The 21,872-nt window shown below is 40.3% G+C and overlaps 1 protein-coding gene, 1 non-coding gene and 1 pseudogene across 2 annotated transcripts in view; 1 reads left to right on the plus strand and 2 right to left on the minus strand.

Moving 5' to 3' along the window:
- GABRA5 (gamma-aminobutyric acid type A receptor subunit alpha5) overlaps positions 1 to 10,419 on the minus strand; it is an 85,878-nt gene extending 75,459 nt beyond the window's left edge. Inside the window, exons 1-2 of the mRNA XM_021680472.2 lie at positions 10,409 to 10,419; positions 8,543 to 8,702 (exon numbers count right to left, since the gene is read on the minus strand). Coding sequence (XP_021536147.1) covers positions 8,543 to 8,628 — 86 coding nt within the window. The 5' untranslated portion in view covers positions 8,629 to 8,702; positions 10,409 to 10,419. The remainder of the gene's footprint in view (positions 1 to 8,542; positions 8,703 to 10,408) is intronic.
- On the plus strand, positions 995 to 1,162 carry LOC123325977 (annotated as a pseudogene).
- Positions 10,420 to 14,090: 3,671 nt separating the features above from the next.
- Positions 14,091 to 14,201, minus strand: LOC123325771. Its single transcript, XR_006540629.1, has one exon. It is a non-coding gene; the product is annotated as a U6 spliceosomal RNA (small nuclear RNA).
- Positions 14,202 to 21,872: the final 7,671 nt, after the last annotated feature.

A 21,872-nucleotide genomic window follows, 5' to 3' on the forward strand; every position in this document is an offset into this window, starting at 1 on the left:
GTACTGGGTATGTGAAGATGACAAAGATAGTATCCCCAACCTGTAGGACACAGCTGTGTTCTAAAAGAATCAGTCATATTCACAGAGTATTTCAATAGAACACGGTAAGTATGGGGATCTACGTGATACACAAGACATTCTAGGAACCCAAAGAAAAAAGACGGAGCTCTGTCCAGAGCTAGCAGAAAAGAGAACCGACCTGAGCTTTTAAGCATGAGAATTGAGTCTCAAGCCAAAGAAGGGAATGTTGAAGGGGTTGTGAGCAGTGGCCTTGGGAAAGAAAACAATGATGCCTGCAGAAGTTAAGAAAGAACCTTGGTGAGTGAAGTAATGCATGTCAGTGGAGAGATAGCACACATTAAACCATAAAGGACTTCACATGCCATATGCTGTACTCCTAGGGTCAGTCCTGAAGGTAGTGGGAGCTTCAAAGCATTTAAACAGGGTGCACTTTCTTTTCTTGTGGCCCTTGGGCACTTTGTGGATGATGGACTTGGCAGGGGCAAGGCCAGAGGTATAGAGGCCAGTTACTCAGACCACAGCAGTGGTGACAGAGATGGGGATGGATGGAGCCATCAGCAAGGTTTCTGAGGGGGGACGCAGGGAGAGGTCTGAATACAGCAGGATAGGGAATCCCAAGCAAGCTATCACCCAAATTAGCCAGTTACCACACAGAGTTAACCCTGCAGTAGAATCCATGCATTATTTGAAAGGGGAGTTATATTATTAGTTCAATGTCAGAGTAAGTTTCTTTTTGAGGAACTGTGAAGGATTTTACTCCAACATAACTTTATCTATTTATCTATCAGTATTATAATTTCTAACGATAATAATGATAGTAATAAAAATATGCTGCGGATTCCAGCTTTAAAGGTACTTCATTTTATCAGGTGATACCTGAGGGTGTCTTATTTTGGCACTTAAAAGAATACAAGTTCAACAGTTATGTCATCATTTCTGGGGTTTAGAAAAATCTGTTGAGAACTGTACCATAAGCTTTGCGCAATGGCAGTATCGTAGCCAATGAGGTTTATCCGAGGCGCGATTATTGCTAATTGAGAACTGTACCACAAATGTTGCTACTGAAGGCGAGGCGTGATGCATTTCTTGGTGATATTATCTCTGTTTATGTTGACAGCCATTTTTGATTTACATAAAATGGGATCAATAATGGCAATGAACTTACTTTGGGAACTGAACTAGATTGCTTTTAAGTGGCAGCTTCTCTGTCTTCTTAAATTGCATTTCTGCATTCTTTCCCCAGTATTTAATTACTTCTGAGAAATAGATCAGGTTATTTGCTTGTCACTTTCAGCTCATTAAATAAGTACCTCTAAGTGGCACCATTTTGTGATGTTTTCCCGAAATTTCCATTGCACATTATCCCTATCACTGCAGCGCAGCTCAGAATCCTACAGCTTACAAGGTAAAACACAGGTCTCCCATCTAGCAGGCCACACCCCCTTCATCTAACCCTACCCACACTTCCCTAGACTCTCCCCAACCACACTTGATGCCCCATATGTGTGATTATGCTGCACACAAACCATCCTGGTGTTTATCTCACGTAGTTTTCTCTCCTTCCTTAATCATTCCCATCAGTAATTACATCTGCTGTAACATAGCAGGTCTTTAAAACATCTCTCATTCACCTTATATTCCCTTCCAGTTATTTTTCCATTCTTTGCCTCTCTTTTCAAAACTCGCTGAAGAGTTGTCTACACTAGAAACCTCTGCTGCCTCTTCTCTGTTCTCCTGGACCCACTCCAGTCTGGCTTTCACTGCCTGCATCCCAAAGGAGCCTCTCTTCTGGAGGTTACTGAACACTGCCAAATCTGACGATCGAGTCTCAGTCCTCATCTGACCATGTCTCCCTTCTTACAACAGTTCCTCCACCTGGCCTCAGGATGCTACCCTATATTCACTGGCCTCCTCCTCTTGCTTGCCCTCACCCCCTTACCTTCCTAAACTTAGGGCACAGTCCAGGGACCTTTATTTAGTTCACAATCAATCCTAATTGATCTCATCCAATCTAATGGCTTATAGATGAAAGACGTGAAATTCATGTTTCCAGGCCCAGGCTTTTTCTGACCTCTGGACTTCTATGTCCAAGAGCCTGTCTGGACCCTTGGATATCTAACAGGGCTTAACATGTCCATAACTGCACTCAGGATTTTTGCAAAAACTTTTTCTCCTGCTGTCTTCTCCAACTCAATGATAGGCAATTGAACCCATCATGTTCTTAGGTCAAATACCTAGGGGCAGGGGGTGTCATCCTTGACTCCTTTCTTTCATGTCCATATCAACCCATCAACAAATCCTGCTGTCCGAAATCATCCCTCCCCTGAGTCGCTGCATTGTCCTCTCAACTGCCCTCACTGCTCCTTCCTTTACTAACCACCCCCACCCCAGATTCTATTCTATCCTCCACTCCGCAGCCAGAGCAACCTTTAAACTTTAAGTCACATTATTGTCACATCTCAATTGGATCATACTTCACTCCTACTTAAAACCACTCAAAGACCCTCTTTGACCTACAAAATAACAGCCAACTGCTCTTCCTGGTACTACCTAGCATGGCCTACAAGGCCTTCCACTATCTGACCCTCTCCCCTCCCCACTGCCTCTCTGATTATGCCTCCTCCCTATCTTCCCCTTCCTTACACTGCTCTTGTTGTCCCCTCCATGCCATGCATGTCAGTGCATTTGCTGTTCCTCTCACCTGTTCAACCTTCTCCACATAGCAGTGCTCATGTCCTCACTTCCCTCAGATATTTGCTAAGGCATCTGTCTCCAGCACATTCACTGTCTCTTACTCTGAATGTTTCTTCATAACAATTGTGTCCCAACTGACATGTATTTGTTCACTGCACAGGAGAATGCACCGTCCTTGCAGGCAGGCTCTACTCTGCCCACTGCAGGATCTCAGCACCTAGAACAGTGCCTGGCACACTGATGCAGCAGCAAGGCGACGTCCTTTGTGATACTCACACCCTAATCCCAGTCTGTGACTGTGGGTGTGCTACTTTAAATGGCAAGGGAGACCCTGCAGACATGATTAAGGTTATTGACTTTGCCGTGCTCTGGCCCTGGGCCCAGCACCGTGCTTGCCCTGTTGGTCTAGTAAACCTTGGGTGCCTCCTGGTCACAACATCTGAAAAGATAGCTAGCCTACACTTAGCACCCCCTCCCTACCTGGCCTTAATTCAGCATTTAGCATACATTCAGCAACGTATCCTCCACATCAGCCCTGTGACGTGGGATCCATTATTAACTCCACTTTGAGATTAGGAAACTGAGTCGCAGGCAGGTTTAGAAATTCTTCTGTAGCCACACAGCAAGTGTGCAGCAACAGGGATCAGAGCAGCCTGACTGCGCTCTGTCAAAGTGATACGTGGCGCTATCCCTATACACTTGACAGGGGTCCTAAAACAGGAACCAATTCGATTGTACAGCGATGGCCCAATTTTTTTGTTTGTTAAAACTGAAAATGATCTGGTCGTGGATTTAATTTATTTTTAGGTTTGCTTTTTGATCTTGAAATGAATTGTTAAATAAATACAAATAAAATAGAGTTTTCAATGAACCGCTAAAGCTTGTTTCCTAGCATATCTTTCTTTTCCTCACATGACCACTTCTCTATAATATTTTATTTCATAGGACATATTTTGTGTTTGATTTTATTCAAGCAGTGGTAGACACACTATCTTTAGAACGGTGTTATCTGAGTTCTAGATTAGGACGTTGTTTTGTTTCTGATGTATAGATTTCCACCCCCATTCTTTCCCTTTAGACTGCACCCGACATATCAGGACATTCTGGAGAAGGCCCTACAATGGAGAACACTGACCCAGGCCCTGACCCCCGATACAGATCCTGATTCTCCCACTTTCCATGAAATTTAGACCCAATTCCCTATGCTCTTCAGCCTGAACTCTTTTCATCTACAAAAGGAGTTTTTTTGTAGTAGAAAATTAAATAGTACATTTTTTGAAATGGCCTTCTACAAATTGAGATATACCCACATAAATACTGTTAATTACTGTTGCTACCAACAGAGTTCTATAAGATTTCTTTTCACTTTTGATTCTAATATTTTCCTCTGAAATTCACACCAATTAAAATATGTATGTTATGCAATTGCACCTTTGTAAAAATCCAAAAGCCCACATTCTCCTTCTCCCCTTGAACCAAGCCAGTGACTCATCTTGGAGCTGATTGCCAGACCGGGTCGGCTGGGTCAGCGCTGGCCAACTGTCCTTCTAAGCTTTGCTTAGCTCACTGCCTGTTGGCATGATGAACATGCTAAAAGTTTCCTCTCTAAAGCATATAATTTGGAAGTATTTTTTTTTTTCGGTACCTTAAAAAAATGTTGGGTATTACCCTGTAGCAAGGTCCTAGTCACCTAAAATTTTTGCTATATGGGAGAACTACCTTTCTGATCTCTGGCCATCCCTGGGGCCTCCACTTAGATGTCCCACCACCTGCAGGTGTCCTAACTGCTTAGGTGATGCTTCCATGTGTTTTTATAATTGTTACAATGGCCGTTTGTCCTGGGCCTCATGAACCTGCAGCTACAGTGCAGGAAGAACTTGCCAACTGGGGATTCACAAGAGAGAACTTGCCATTTAAAAAGACATTGTAAGTACTTGAATGATTCAGAGAGAACGTACTTTCTGCTCCAGTTAAAAGAAAAGAACCGTCCTTGAGAGAGTGTATGAGAAAGCTCTCTTCATGAAACCAAAGGTCCAGGTTAGCATACTCATATAGACAGATAAAGAATAACTTTATCTGTTCGTGTTCATAAGTTACTTCTACAAGAATCTGCTTTTAATTGCTAATTATAAAACATGGTTTCTAAAGTATATTTAAATAGTAGCTCCCATGGAATAAAATGTTAATGCAGTTTTTCTTTTCCAATAGATAAACCCTTAAAATATATTTAATACAAATAAATGAATGGAAACAGATTTTACCTTATTATTAAGTTGATAATCCTCAAATTTATCTTATAATTATCACTGGTCAGTCAAGTCCAATGAAGTGTGATTTTTCAAATGATAATAAATTAATTCCAGTTTAAATTTAATATTATGTATTTGAACATTACATTGATTCAAGTATCGTTTCTGTGCTACTTTTTCGATACCGTGTACTTCTGATTACTGGTTTTGTTAAAATAATTATAATGCTTCAAATAATACCACATCTCTAAATGTGACATAGCATAAGGCTGACAGTCAAATAAGGCCTCTGTCCCATTATATGTTTGACTCATGCTCTGTTATATAACTTAAAACCAATAAAAGAATTATAAAGGCTATTGAAAATGAGCTGCTGGTGACTCTGATCAAATCGGGAGAAGCAAAAGAAATAATACTTGTATATTTTCAAAGCAATTTCACATTAATTATCTTATATAGTCACCAAATATATTTTACTTATCACATTTATAAATTTTCTGATTGCCAAATCCACATACTTGTCACAAACACTGACTATATGCACAAAAGCTCACATTTGCCTCTTTCCTTTTGCTCCCTGACTGGTCTTCTGTAACCCTGTTTACCCTCCACCAGTTGTCTGGTTTCTTTCATACATTTGCAGGAGTCAGTATTTCTCTTGTCCCGAAATGTTCAAATTTAGGGCCTTGCATGCATCCCCTTTCATCTTTCTCTGAAACCCAATCAAACAAATTCTTTCTTTAGGGGGAAATGACAGAGCTTACCACCACTCTTTTCCCCCCCTAATCTCAGAACAGAAAACTCTCTCTACCCCAATGCAGAGAATGCCTTCCAGAATTACGTTCCCCTCCTCTATAGATTGGTCTGACTCAGACCTGCCCAGCAAGCTCTGGGCAGCAATCACTAAGGAGTGCTAAGTAAGAAATCCTAGCAGTTCCTGGCTGGCTTAGCTCTCCCTCCCTCTTACCTTCCCAGACTATAAGACTGGGCTAATGGTGCTTAGCTCCTAAGGTTCCTCTTAGGATTTACCTAAAACAGATAACATAGCAATACGTGCTCCATATTGTAATAGCTATTATTTTGTCAAGATTTTAAGCCAAATGAGTGTTATGAAAGTTTCTTTGCAATTTAACAAAGTCATTCTTAAGTACATTTAGAGTAATAAGCAAGTGAGAGGAACCTTGTATAAGAAGGCTCCTTGTATAAGAAGGAAAATCAATAGAAACTTGTGCTCCCAGATGTTAAAATGGCTTTTGCGGCTTGCCAGACTTTTTGAAACCTACCTTTCCACTTTGCTAGAGACCCTACTTCACTGAATGCCAACTGGACACACAGGGTCATGAGTTAAAAGCACTCAGGGAACCTTATGTAAAGTCCACTTACAGGAATATCTTCTAATAGAAATGGTCTCAAATACTTAAAACAGTTAAAGCCAAATATGTTCGTTATAGGAAAATTTATAACAGCATAATCAGAAAGAATGTAAACACCCCAAATTAGAGAAGTAGCAGATGATGAAGCATTCATGCACTGTAATAATATTCATCCATTTTTAAATCATATATTTTAAAGAAACTGTAATAACAAAAAAAGCATGAAAAAAGCACAGTATGAAACTGAAGGTGCAATATGATCCCAAATGTATAAAAATATGCATAGAAGCAAATGGAAGAAGACACCAAAATATAAAAGATGATTGTTTCTGTGTGGTGGAATTAAGGACATTTTCTTTTTTTATGTGATATTCTGTGTCTCCCAGATTTTCTGCAGTTAGTAGGCATTGTTTTAGGATGGACTGTTGAGCATATATCTAAAATTCAAAACTTCTCCCACGGCTAATTCTCTAGGGAGGTTGAAGGGTCTTATACCACTTGTTCAGTGTTAGCTTCTGGAAAATAACAATTATGTCTCTGTTTTGAAGTTGACCTCAGAAAGCCACCAAATTAAATAAGAAATAAAGCATAGCTGCATCTAATGGCTAACCTCCATATATGCACATTACTTCATATTTCAGACTTGCAGCCACCAGGGAGTGTAGAAACTTCTTGCCTACAGAATGCAAATTCATGATAATATATTCGACCAAAATCTTAAAAAGAAAATGTTTCCAATCCTAGCATATTCCTCACCTCTGAAATATTGCTAAATAGATGCAGTATGTCAGTAAACATACTAACTACCTAATGTATTAACTTGGAAATCTGAGTACTGTGTATGAGTTCAGTTACAAAGTTTTCATTCAGGGGAACACCAGGAACATCACAGTTTATAGGATTTTATAGCTGGGAGAGACTTTGGAAAGGAAAAGTTTCATTGAACAGATAAGGAAATTGAAGGCAGAATAGGAGAGATGTCAAGTCAAGATGATCAGCAAGGCAAGAATAACAACGAATGCCCTGTCCTAAGGGAGTACTCTGGCTGAAAGGGCTGCAGCACAGGCATGTCCTGTGCTTGTCAGCATGCACGTGCTGCCCCCCTCACAGTGCTGAGGGATGCGCATGTCCCTGGCTGACCTGGATTACAGTCCCAGTGTGGGCATTTACCAGCCATGGCACCTGGGGATGGTCACAGTCTCTCTCTTCTGTAGAGACCTGGAAAGATCAGAAGAGCAGAAAATGTCCACAGGACAGAGAATGTCATGTATTTGGGAGGGTCCTCCTTACTGGCCAGAGAGAAGGGGTCTCTGGGGGGTAGGAGAGCCACTGTGTGCTCAAGATCCGTCCATGATTTACGTGAGTGTGGAGTACACTATGGAACTTTAGAACTGATTTTTACAGAACAAGTGGTTGGCAACTTTTGTCATGAAATTTAATTTCTTAATTATACTCCATCAACTTCAAGTTATAATCCTTTTGATTAGCCAGAACAATTTTAGGGAGGAGAGGAGGAACATCAGTACCTATAAGAACATTTGCCTGGAATGTTGGTTATCCCTAGTTTGATGAAAACAAAACAAAACAAAAAAGGATCGTAATCAGTACGCCAATACTAAAGGTCAGTGTGAAAGAGCTTAAAGGAATCGATAATGCCTGATGCCCAAGTGTGTCTTGCAGATCTTCAGATACGTGTAGTTCCTAGTATCTGCACCTGCATTCAGGTGGCCGCTGTTCAAGGCCTTTGGCTCAGGCCAGGACCACTGCAAGTCCTTGTCAATGCCACATAGTATGGATTTGGCTTTCAAGGCAATTCCTTTGCATAATGGAACCAAGGAGGGCAACCAAAACATTGAACAGTCTTGTCTAACAATCAGTAAGTGTCCTTCATGCATGTGAACTCAGGAATCTTGCTTTAACCTGAGTAGGAGAGAACACAGCTGACTCTGAAACCACCTCTGCTTCCATTTCTGAAAACATAATCTGCCTCTTTCCTCTGACTCACTTCAGAGACCCCACACGTGGCACAGCCCTGCTCAAAATGAGAGCGTGGGGTAGGGCAAGGACTCTATTTATTTACAACAAATGGAAGGGCAGGGGACTGCAAAGATGCAAGTGAGGGCTTGCTGATGTACTAGTCAACAAAGTTTCTTAAAGGCACTTGTGCACCAAAACCATAAAATAAAAGCATAAATGGTAACTCACCCAAAGTGACTGGCTAAGTTCATGGAAATACAAAAGAGAAGGAGGTTTTTTATCATGATAAAGCTAGAAAACATTCCATTGTCCATTCCCAATGAGAATAATAGTTGAAGCAGATGAATCTGTAAGAATAACTGTTCCTTTCTCCAACTTGATCTTGAAGCTGAAAGGTACACAAAGGGAGAAAACATATAACATGAATGTTTTTGTGTCACAGTTCCTGAAATCAAATCATACGGCCAGCATGCACAATTTACAAAGAAAGGAACCTGGCCGTCCTTCCCCAGCACAGCTCCACATGGGCTTGTTAGCTATGTCAACTGGGCAGTAAGTTGGGGCATGAAAAGGAGTTACAATATGGCTCAATTTCCACTTTTACTCAGAGTGCAGACTCATTCTAATTTTTTTTACACGTTTCAAATACTATGTTTTACTTTTCAGCATATTACCAAAGGACCCATTACTCCTATTATTAGAATAAATGTTTGAAGTTATCTGATTAACTGTTTTTTGCATCTGTCAAATCCACAAGTGGAATCATTTTACCTTTCTGAAATATTTGCCACGCGTTCAAAGCCAGCAAGCTAGTCCTTGTTCTGCAAGGTGCTGAGAGAAAGTATGTGGAAAGAGGGGAAAAAAGGCACATTTAAGAAACAAATCTACAGGATCACGATAATATAAGAACTGCTTGTAAGAGAGGGTTGCCACTTTCTCAGCATTCTGTCCCCATAACTAAATAACTTAATAATCACTGCATTTGGGGAAGTCTCTCATCTCTGTGCTGGGCCCTAATTAATGCATTTGAAGTCCAGGCAGGCACAGTCCCTGGGCTCTGCAACTAACCTTAGCTAAGGCACATATTTCTCAATATGCGCATAACGCAAATAGGTGCACACGACAGAGGAACACCGCGTGTTCACAAGGAACATTTTCCCAAGGAGACCCCAGGCAAACTCCGGAATTGGGAAACATACAACAGGTACTTCCACCTCAGAAGCTAAAGCCCTCATGTCAAGAAGGGCAGGATGCCATGCGGTGGTCGCCTGGGCGCGTCCTGGGGCTTGTCGCCTGACCCAGGCCGTACTCCGGGCGGCGAGCACTCGGCGCTGCATGCGGGAAGCCGAGGCGGCGCCTCCTGCTGCCCTCAGCCCTCAGCCAGGACCCCCAAAGAGAGGCTCCGCTCCCACCGCCCCCCTGACCACAAAGCGGGGGCTTGCGGGCACAGGTGGGCGCGGGGGCGGCATTGCGGAGCCGCAGCCTGGCCAACCTGGCGCCGGCGGCCGGGCAGCGTCGGCCTCCCACCCCGTCCGCAGCAGCGCGCCCAGCGCCTCCCGCTCGCCGACCCTTCCCCTCTCGCTTCTGGCCCTCTCACACCTCCACTGCTCCAGCCTCAGGTCTGAGCCTCCTCCGCGAGGAGCGCGCTGTGCAGCGGCGGCTCCGAGACCCCCGGTCTCGAGCAGCCCGCCCAACCCACCCGCGACACCCCCGCGGAGTCCGCGCCCACCCCGCAAGCAGCGCCGGGACGCCGCGCGCCTCAGAGCCCCGGGGCTGGCGGGGCCCTCCAAGTGGGCGATTTCGCCTCTCCGGCTCCAGGGACGGCGGCGGCGGGCGTCCCCACACCCCAAGTCCTACCAGCGGGCCCGCGCGCGGTGAGCCCCGGTGCCCCGTCCGGCCGGGCTGTACCGCTCAGGCCCGCCCCAGCCCTCCCGCGTTGGCTTTGCCCCCGCAGTCACCGGGGGAAAGTTTGCGCTCCCGGCCGCCCGCGGCGCCCCGCCTGCTCTCCACCTCCCCTCCCCGGCCATGCAGTTCGCGGCTCCAGAGCCCCGAGGGGAGGGGTGCGCGCCGCGCTGGGGCCGCCCTTCCTCTCACCGTCGCCCGCATCTTCTTACCCCACTGCCAGGGAAGCGAGCCGTCGGCGAGGGTGCATCGTCCTCCTCCTCCTCCGCCTGCTCTCGCCCGGCTGGCAGGCGCGGAAGGCCGGTGCGGCGTCACCGCCCCATGCTGCCAGCGCGAACTTGCCCAGTTCTCCCCGGCCGAGCGGATCCGCCGCCCCGCGCTCCCGCCGCCGCCCTGCGGCTCCGCTCTGCGCCGCGCCCGAGGCCGCGCGCTGCCCCGCTGCAGATCCCCCCGCGCCCCCAGTGCACTCGCGCGCTCGCTCTCACCTCTCCTGAGCGCCACATGTCGTCTCTGGGTTTGAGGAACGTTCCTCTGCAGAGGCGCTCCGGTAGAGGCCGCCAGACTCTCACCAAATGCGCCCTCCGGCCGGCTCAGCAGAGGGGGAGGGCTCAGGGCCCGCGCTTGGCCTGGTTTGGGATAGGCCATATATCTGAAGTTTCTTGAAGGCCTTCAGGAGCATATTTGGAGCCTCCTGTAATAACCACTGGTTTCCCTTTTTTACAGCAAGGGTGGAGGGGGGACTGTCAGCAAAGCGGTAGCCAGAGGCCGTTGCTCCGAGTTTTTCTCTTTAGGTCCAAATCTGAGTACCTCCCTAACCTGGTGTTCCTCCTCAGTCCTCACACTCCTTCATGCCCTCATCTCCTATTCTCTTAAGGAAGAAACTCCTTTACGAGGCTTTTTTTTTTTTTTTTTTACCTGTAATTCATTGCTACGGGAGGGAAAGAGCAAAACTGGATTAGATTAGAATTAAACCCATACCTAATCGCAATATACATTGTTGTGTTTTTCTTTTTGTTTTTTTCTGTAGTGTTATTTATTGACAAGAAACGGTGTGTCGATAGCAAGGGCATGTGGGTCTGAAGACCTGAGAGCAGCTCCGGGGTTAAGCGGGCGGAAGCTCCCCCAAGGAGTGCTCCTGGGACCAGGACGTGGGTGCCCTGCACTGCTGCTGGTACCCATGCACACGTAGGTTTCAGGACTGGGATTGTGGGGTTATGTCTGTCTCTGTCTCGGTGGTGCAGATCCTGAGAGGCGGCACTAACGACAACCGTAAGGAAATAGGGTCCCCTTCAAGCAGCACAAACAAGATGGATGCAAAAGCAAGCACAGACCTTAATTTTCCAGATTGCAGCATCTTGTTTCCTCAGGAGGTGGATGCCTCTTGACTATGAAAACATCCGAGAGAAAATGATCAAGATGTAAAGTTAAACCACCAAGAAAATGATGAGACTTATACTATCGTTCCACAGCTTTTGTGACGCTGCATTGTCAATAGTCACTTTTAACAGAATAATTGTGAGAAAAGGCAGATCTCTAACTCTGCTCCGGAAAGGATCTTTAATCTTTCAGGGTGTGAAGTTACTTTATTCTTGTGCCTAATACCATGTATTTCAAATCTAAGTTACCTGCTGGTACTTTTGCACATTTCAAAAATTCTGGGATTCTTCAAAAATGGGTAATTGTAAATATATTTCTGAATAGGACATAAAAAATGTATGAATATCACAAATATACAGGAGGTGTTACTCTGGATATACATTTAGCCACAGTATTAAATAATTCTGATTTTAGTGGTTCTGATGAAATATAAATTAGATAAGATGTTCATCTGAAAGGCATTTCTTTCTTTTTTTTTTTTAAGATTTTATTTATTTATTTGACAGAGAGAGAGAGAGAGAGAGCACAAGCAGGGGAGTGGCAGGCAGAGGCAGAGGGAGAAGCAGGCTCCCCGCAGAGCAGGGGGAGCCTGATGTGGGACTCGATCCCAGGACCCTGGGATCATGACCTGAGCTGAAGGCAATTGCTTAACCAACTGAGCCACCCAGGCGCCGGTGGCATTTCTGATTCTAAACTGGTTAACTTAAACACATACATTTCTTCATTTTCTAATTTTTCAAAAGACCAATCACTGAGATAGGCTTGTTGACAGTCAAAATCATTAAATTAAAAACAATCAGAATCAACTTAATATAATTTTCAGCTTTTAGGTGTTAGAATTCTAGATTTAAATATACCAGTGACAGCTACTTTTCTCTCAGGATTAAACAGCATAAGGCAAATGAAAGAGTTCAAATAACTAGTGAATTTAAAGCTTTCCAGATTATGAAACAAAGTTATTCAGAAATTTTTGCAAAAAAAGAAAATGTGGACAAGTCAGAGATTACTTTTGGATTAGTGAGAGGTATGGACATTAAATCTCCACAATAATACCTTATCAGGGTATCATTGACAAATAATGAAATATCCACTGTAAGTGAATTTATGTTCTTTTGATGAATTAATTTTAAACTTTCCATGTTTTGGGTACGTTTTCTATCAATTTAATTTCAGTGCATATTATTGAACATATGGAAATTATCTTAAATAAAATCTAATCTTTAAAATTGTATTTAAGCATGTGGCTTAGATACTTACCTCCTCCATGTGATGAAATGATAACCCAGTCTTTCTTCTTAATTTTTATGAACATATAACAGAGCCTTAGGTTAGGTGGGCCTGAGGGGATAGTGAAATAGTGACATATCAAAATTATATAGAAACTCATACTTAGAAGAATATTTATTACCATTTTAATAGTGTTTGTTTGTTTTGATATAGAATTCAGTGTTTGCCCTGAGAAATAACAGTCTATCAGCTGAATTCCCATTTGTTCCATTAACATTTTCCCTTTTATTGAATGACATAAAGCAAAATAGTTACAGTTCTGGAAAGCAGTAGAGGGCACCCCAGCTCCACATAACCTTGGGGTTAACCAGTCTCAATAAGAATTTAGTTTCCAGTGTGAGAGACTAAAATAGCTGAACTTGGGGAAACTGGGCAATGGGTGGACCACTTGCCCCAATAACACCCACTCTGTGCCATCCAAAACAGAAGGGAGGCTCTGTTTATGTGGGTAGGTGTAGTAGAAATGGCTAAAACCCAGAGCCAGTGTCACTATGAGGAAGCAGAATTTGACAAGTTGAGTGGAGGATGTCCTAAACCAGGAGCCTGCTTGTATAGAATAAGGCAATTTTGTGGGACTGTGGGTAATTTTGTATTTATGAAGAATCAGGGTAAAGAAAGCAAAAGGTAAGATGAAGCAGATATACAAGGGCCAGGTACAAGAAGACAGGAAATGTGGAGAAGGAGTTAACTTCCTCCTGCAAACAAGGAGCTACTGAATAGTTTTGTTGGTCAGGGGAAAGACATGATTCTAGAAGAGATTCACGTTGGCAACTGTATAGAGAAAGTGTTGGGAGGAAGCAAATCCAGGCTAAAAGCACGTAAGAACATTGCAGTGCCAGTCCATGGCAGGAATTTAATAAATGTTTGAGTTATTTCATTAATGGAATAATAAACCGATTGATTCTCAGGTATTCATAGCAGATTTTTAAGTGTTTTGCCAAACAGAAACAAAAGAGTCTTGATTGTTAAGAAAACAGAAAGGTCATGTCTGACTAGAAGAAGGAAAATTCCGAGGGAAAGATGACACTTGATCTGGACTCTGAAAGAGTATTTGGACAGAAAATATCAGAAAAAGCAAAAGAAAGAGTAGGAACAAGGGTAGAAGGTACAGGGTGCGCTATGTAATAAACGATCCATTCATAGAAAGCACACTCTGTATTTTTAATTCATCATTTATTTATTTTATTATTTATTTATTTATTTATTATCTTTAAATATGGAACACTTCGTGAATTTGTGTGTCATCGTTGGGTAGGGGCCATGCTAATCTTCTCTGTACCATTGCAATTTTAGTATATGTGTTGCCGAATCGAGCAGTCACCTTATTTAAATTAGAACTCTCATGGAAGGCTACATATAGACTATGACCATGTTTTAATTAGCCAGTACTATTTTAAAATAAATCAGAGACAACAATTAAAAACCAGGTTTCACATAAATAAATGAATAAGTAAGCAAAGGAATGAGTAAGTAAATACTCTAGATTTCTGACTTTTCTTAAAAGAGAAAAAAATTGAAAGTAGATTTAGCAATAATAAGCATACATTCCCATCCTCTCACCCTACCCCGCTCCACTTATGTTGGGAATGGGCTTCTTAGAACAGTGTAGTCTATTTATTTTTACACTTAGCCTGACCCCTTCACTTATATTACTTGGCAAATGGAAGCAATTGAGGTTTTTAAAAAGATTTATAATTTTTTATTCTGATTTCATTTTTCCCTGTATTACTGGCTTGTTAGTTATATCTGTTTTATTTTGTTTTTACTAGTTGTTCAAGAGTTTAAAATAGATACCTTTAAAGTATTACATAGTCTACCTTTAAGTAACATTATACCACTTCATGTATGGTATATGAATCTTACAATATATTTCTATTCTTTTTTCTGTCCTATTTGCTGTTGTTGTCACACATTACTTCTGCATAGGTTAATTGTTACTCAATTGTCTTTTACATTAACAATGAATTATCTTTTTTTTTAATTGTGGTAAAATATGCATAATATAAAATTTATCATAATATAAAATTTAACCCTGTTTAAGTGTACAGTTCTGTGGCATTAAGTTCATTCATGTTGTTGTGCAACAATCATCACTATCCATCTCCAGAACTTTTTCATCATCCCCAGCTGAAATTCTATTAAAAAACTCTCCCTACCCCCAGTTCCTGGTAACTACTGCTCTACTTCCTGTCATTAAAGGATTTGACCGTTCTAGGTACCTCATATCAGTGGAATCATATAATAATTCTCCCTTTGTGTCTGCCTCATATCAGTGGAATCATATAATAATTCTCCCTTGTGTCTGCCTTGTTTTACTTATCATAATGTTTCCAAGGTTCATATATGTTGTAGCATGTAATTAGTATTTCATTCCTTTTTAAGGCAAAATAACATTCCACTGTATACATATAGCCAAAATTTGTTTATGCATTCATGTGTCCATGGACATTTGGATTGTTTCCACCTTTGAACTACTGTGAATAATGTTGCTATGAACATTGGTATACAAATACCTGTTTAAGCCCCTGCTTTCAATTCTTTTCTGTGTATACCCAGAAGTAGAATTTTTGGATCATAGGGTAATTATATGCTTAATTTTCTGAGGAGCCGGCCTACTGTTTTCCACAATGACTGCAGCATTCTGCATTCCTAAGAGCAAGAGTTCCAATTTCTCCACATCCTCAACAATACCTATTTTCTCAATGCAATATATGTTAAGAAAAAAAAAAAAGAAGAAGAAGAAGGTAGAAGGAGGGGAAGAATGAAGCGGGGGAAATCAGAGGGGTAGACGAACCATGAGAGACGATGGACTCTGAAAAACAAACTGAGGGTTCTAGAGGGGAGGGGGGTGGGAGGATGGGTTAGCCTGGTGGTGGGTATTGAGGAGGGCACATTCTGCATGGAGCACTGGGTGTTATGCACAAACAATGAATCATGGAACATTACATCTAAAACTAATGATGTAATGTATGGGGATTAACATAAGAATAAAATAAATAAATAAATAAATAAATAAATAAATAAATAAATAATAAATATGTATAAAGAAAAAAAAGGTAGTAGGAAGGGAAAAATGAAGAGGGGGAAATCGGAGGGGGAGATGAACCATGAGAGACTATGGACTCTGAGAAACAAACTGAGGGTTCTAGAGGGGAGGGGGGTGGGGGGATGGGTTAGCCTGGTGGTGGGTATTGAGGAGGGCACATTCTGCATGGAGCACTGGGTGTTATGCACAAACAATGAATCATGGAACACTACATCTAAAACTAATGATGTAATGTATGGGGATTAACATAAGAATAAAAAAAAATTGATTACAATACCTATTTTCTCTTTTTTTTTTTTAAGATTTTATTTATTTGACAGAGAGAGAGAGAGACAGCCAGAGAGGGAACACAAGGAGGACAAATGAGAGAGGGAGAAGCAGGCTTCCTGCTGAGCGGGGAGCCCGATGCGGGGCTCGATCCCAGGACGCTGGGATCATGACCTGAGCCGAAGGCAGATGCTTAACCGACTGAGCCACCCAGGCGCCCCAACAATACCTATTTTCTATTTTTGATTTTTTTAACAGCCACTGTTGTTTTGATTTGCATTTATTTAATGATTAGTGATGTTGAGAATCACATCATGTGCTTATTGGCCATTTGTATACCTTCTTTCAAGAAATGTCCATACAGGTTTGACCAGTTTTGAAATGGGTTGTTTTGTTTTGTTTTTTTTCATTTTTGAGTGATAGATTTTTTTTTAAATATATTCTGGATATTAATCCCTTACCAGATATATGATTTGAAAATATTTTTTCCCATTATTTATGTTGCTTCTCTACTCTGTTGATAGTGCCCTTCGATGCACAAAATTTTAAATTTTGATGAAGTTTGTCTATTTATTGTTGCTGTTGCCTGTGCTTTCGTTGTCATATCCAAGTAATCAATGTCAAATTCAAAGTCATGAAGCTTTCCTCTATGTTGTTTTCTTCAAGTTTGATAGTTTTAGCTCTTACATTTACATCTTTGATCTATGTTGAGTTCATATTTGCATATGGTGTTCGGTAAAGGTTCAAATTCATTCTTTTGCATGTGAATGTCCAGTTTTCCAAATACCATTTGTGGAAAAGATTATTTTTGTCTCTCACTGAATGGCAGTGAGATCACCCTTGGCACCCTTTGGTAAGTCGTTTGATCATATATGCAAGAATTTATTTCTGGGCTTTTTAGTTGTTTTTTTTATGCTTATACCTCACTCTTTTGTTTACTGTGGCTCTGTAGTAAGTTCATAAATCAGTGTGAGTCCTCCAACTTCATTCTTCTTTTTCAAGATTGTTTTAGCTATTCAGTGTTCCTTGAGATTCATGTGAATTTGAGAAAATGTTTTTCTATTTCTGCAAAATAATGGCAATGGGATTTTGATAAGGATTGCATTAAATCTGCATATCCCTTTGAGTAGAATTGACATCATAGCAATATTAAGTCTTCCAATCACTGAATAGGGAACGTTTTTCCATTGATTTAAGTCTTCTGTAATTTCTTTCAGCTATATTTTGTAGTTTTCATTGTACAGTCTTTCACATTCTTGGTTAGGTTAATTCTTAAGTATTTTATTAGTTTTGCTATGATTATAAATGGAATTTTTTAAAATTTCTTTTCAGATTTTTCATTGTTAGTGTATAGAAATGCAACTGATTTTGAAGTGTTGATTTTTTTTAAAGTTTTTTTTTCAAGATTTTATTTATTTATTTGACAGAGACAGCGAGAGCAGGAACACAAGCAGGGGGAGTGGGAGAGGGAGAAGCAGGCTTCCTGCCAAGCAGGGAGCCCGATGTGGGACTCGATCCCAGGACTCTGGGATCATAACCTGAGCCGAAGGCAGACGCTTAATGACTGAGCCACCCAGGCGCCCTGAAGTGTTGATTTTTATGTCCTGCAACTCTGCTGAATTTTTTTTGTCAATTTATCTGTGTGTGTGTGTGTGTGTAACCTTTAGTGTTTCTCATACAAGATGATATTACCTGTGAACAGAGATAATTTTACTTTTCCTTTCCAATTAGATGACTTTTGTTTATTTTTCTTTCCTAATTTCTCTGGTATAATTTTCAATACTATATTGAAAAGAAGGGGCAAAATGAGTATCACTGTTTTGTTTCTAATCAGAAAAACAGTTTTAGTCTTTCATCACTGCTGTATATATATAAACCACATTTTCTTTATCCATCCATGATGGCAACTGGGTTTTTCATATATGACCATTATTTTGTTGAGGTAGTTTCTTTCTATTCTTAGTTTGTTGAGTATTTTTATCATGAAAAGGTGTTGAGTTTTGTCAAATGCTTTTTCTACATCAATTGATATGACCAATAAGTTTTTGTTTGTTTTTGTTTTATGCATTCTGATAATTTAGTGTACTGCATTGATTGATGTCAACCATCCTTGCATTCCGGGAATAAATCCCACTTGGTCATTGTATATAATCCTTTTTCATATGCACCTGAATTTGGTTTGTTAGTATATTGTTCAGAATTTTTGCATCAATATTCATAAGGGATATTGGTCTATATTTTCTTTTAGGGATTTTGTCTGGTTTTGGTATTAAGGTAAAGTTGGCCTCACAAAATGAGTTAGAAAGTGTTCCTTCCTCTTCAACTTTTTGGAACATCTTGGAAAGGATTGCTGTTAATTCTTTAAGTGTATGTTAGAATTTATCAGAGTAGCCATCTGATCCTGAGTTGTTTTTTTTTTTTTAGAAGTTTTTGATTTCTGATTTGATCTCCATACTAGTTACAGATCTATTCAGATTTTCTATTTCTTGTGATTCAGTCCCAGTAGATTTTGTGTTTCTAGGAATTTGACAATTTCATTTAGTTACCCAGTTGTTGATATACAATAGCTCATAGTGCCCTCTTATAATCATTTTTATTTCTTTAAGATTGGTAGTAATGTCTCCATTTCATTTCTGATTTTAGTAATTTAAGTTCTCCCTCTCTCTACTTTTTTAAAAGTCAGTCTAACTAAAAGTTCATCAAATTTGTTAATCTTTTCAAAGAGTCAACTTTTGGTTGTGTTGAGTTTTTTCTGTTTTTCTGTTTTCTATTTCACTTATTTTTCCTTCTATTAGCTTTGTGTGTAGTCTGTTCTTCAAGTTTCTTAAGCTGTGAAGTTAGCATGTTGATTTGAGATCTTCTCTTTTAAAGTAAGTGTTTAGGACTATCAATTTTCATGTCAGTATTGTTTTCATTGCATCCTATAACTTTTAGAGATATTGGGTTTCCATTTTTTTTTCTCTAAATATTTTCAAATTTCCTTGTGATTTATTTTTTAACCATTGATTGTTTTAAGGTGTGTTGTTTAATTTCCACATATATCTTACTTTTCCAATTTTCCTTCTATTATTGATTTCTAATTTCACCCAGTTATGGTCAGAGAAGATACTTTTTATGATATCTATCTTTTTAGAATCTATTGAGACTTGATTTGTGGCCTAACTTGATTTGTGGTCTATCCTGGAGAATGCCCCATGTACAGGAGACAATCTGTTTTTTGGGTAGAGTGTTCTGTATATTGCTCTTAGATCTAGTTGTTTTATTGTGTTAAGTCCTCTATTTTCTTACTTATCTGCTGTCTATGTAGGGGCCAAAGGCAGGTTGCCCCAGAAGTCCCACTTTGGCATATTGATTATTTTGAATTAAAAGTTACATAAAAAAAATCTTCAGAGAGCAGGAAATAAATTCCTGTGTGAAAGAGATACCTACCCTGTACCAGGAGGTAAAGGGACATCCTTATCACCAAAGATAGGAAATTAGAGCTAAGAAGGCTATATAAATAACCCTTGTTATTTTTTAGTAATTTACTACCCCAGCCCAAACTCTGTTTAGAATTCCTTACTAATTGAAGCTCCTAGATATATGTTTATTTTTTTTCCTGTCAGCTTCTCACAAGTTTATTACCTCTTTGTCTAGGAAGAATAAAGACTACCTGCCTTGGTTATTTCTTTGGGTCTCAATTTCATTGCTGGTTCCCTGTGTGTATGTAGTAAAAATTTGTTTTTTTCTCCTGTTAATCTGTCCCATTTAATTTAATTTAATCAATTTAATTTAGTCAATTTAATTATTAGACTAGCTAGAGGAATATTAAAGGTTTGGAAAAAAATGTTTCCTTTCCAACATTTAGTTTCATCTGTTATTGAAAGTGGGTATTGAAATCTCAAATTATTGTTGAAGAACTATCTTTTTTTCCCCTTACAATACTATCAATTTTTCTTTTTATACTTTGAGGATTTGTTATTGGGTTCATAAATGGTTATAATTATTTTATCTTCTTGTTGTATTTAACTTTGTATTGATATATAGTGACCTTGTTAGTCTCATGTAACCTTTTTTTTAATTTAGAGTATATTTTTTCTAATGTCAATATAGCCACCTCAGCTCTCTATTGGTTACTATTTGCAGAGAATGTCTATTTCCATCCTTTCATTTTCAACCTGTTTGTGTCTTTGAATCTAAAATGAGTCCCTTGTAGCTAGCATATAGTTGTATCATGTTTTTATGTATTCTATCTATTCTATTTCTGTCTTTTGATTAGAAAGTTTAATTAATATACATAGAAAAAGTAAGACAGTGAACCTTGAACAACACAGGGGTTGGGGTGCTAACCTTCTATGCAGTCAAAAGTTTACTTGAAACTTAACTACTAATAGCCTGTTGACTGGAAGCCTTATTGATAGTGCAGATGGTTGATAAACACATATTTTGTGTGATATATGTATTATATACTATATTCTTATAACAATATAAGCTAGATAAAAGAAAATGTTTTTAAGAAAATCATAAGGAAGAGAAGATACATTACCATGTTCATCCATCCTGATGTTTTATTTTATTTTTTTTATTCTTATGTTAATCCCCATACATGATATCATTAGTTTTAGATGTAGTGTTCCATGATTCATTGTTTGTGCATAACACCGAGTGCTCCATACAGAATGTGCCCTCCTCAATACCCACCACCAGGCAAACCCATCCTCCCACCCTCTTGCCCCCCAGAACCCTCAGTTTGTTTTTCAGAGTCCATCGTCTCTCATGGTTCGTTTACCCCTCCGATTTCCCCTGCTTCATTCTTCCCCTCCTGCTACCTTCTTCTTCTTTTTCTTTCTTAACATATATTGCATTATTTGTTTCAGAGGTACAGATCTGAGATTCAACAGTCTTGCACAATTCACAGCGCTTACCAGAGCACATACCCTCCCCAGTATCTATCACCCAGTCACCCCATGCTTCCCACCCCAACCCCCACTCCAGCAACCCTCAGTTTGTTTCCTGTGATTAAGAATTCCTCATATCAGTGAGGTCATATGATACATGTCTTCCTCTTTTTGACTTATTTCGCTCAACATAATACCCTCCAGTTCCATCCATGTCGTTGCAAATGGCAAGATCTCATTCCTTTTGATGGCTGCTTAATATTCCATTGTGTATATATACCACATCTTCTTTATCCATTCATCTGTAGATGGACATCTTGGCTCTTTCCACAGTTTGGCTACTGTGGGCATTGCTGCTATAAACATCGGGGTGCACGTACCCTTTCGGATCCCTACTTTTATATCTTTGGGGTAAATACCCAGTAGTGCAATTACTGGATCATATGGTAGCTCTATTTTCAATTTTTTGAGGAACCTCCATACTGTTTTCCAGAGTGGCTGCACCAGCTTGCATTCCCACCAACAGTGTAGGAAGGTTCCCCTTTCTCCGCATCCCCACCAACATCTGTCGTTTCCTGACTTGTTAATTTTAGCCATTCTGACTGGTGTGAGGTGGTATCTCATTGAGGTTTTGATTTGGATTTCCCTGATGCCGAGCGATATTGAGTATTTTTTCATGTGTCTGTTGGCCATTTGGATGTCTTCTTTGGAAAAATGTCTGTTCATGTCTTCTGCCCATTTCTTGATTGGATTCTTTGTTCTTTGGGTGTTGAGTTTGATGAGTTCTTTATAGATTTTGGAT

The sequence above is a fragment of the Neomonachus schauinslandi genome, chromosome 9 (assembly GCF_002201575.2).
Source record: "Neomonachus schauinslandi chromosome 9, ASM220157v2, whole genome shotgun sequence".
Lineage (NCBI taxonomy): Eukaryota > Metazoa > Chordata > Mammalia > Carnivora > Phocidae > Neomonachus > Neomonachus schauinslandi.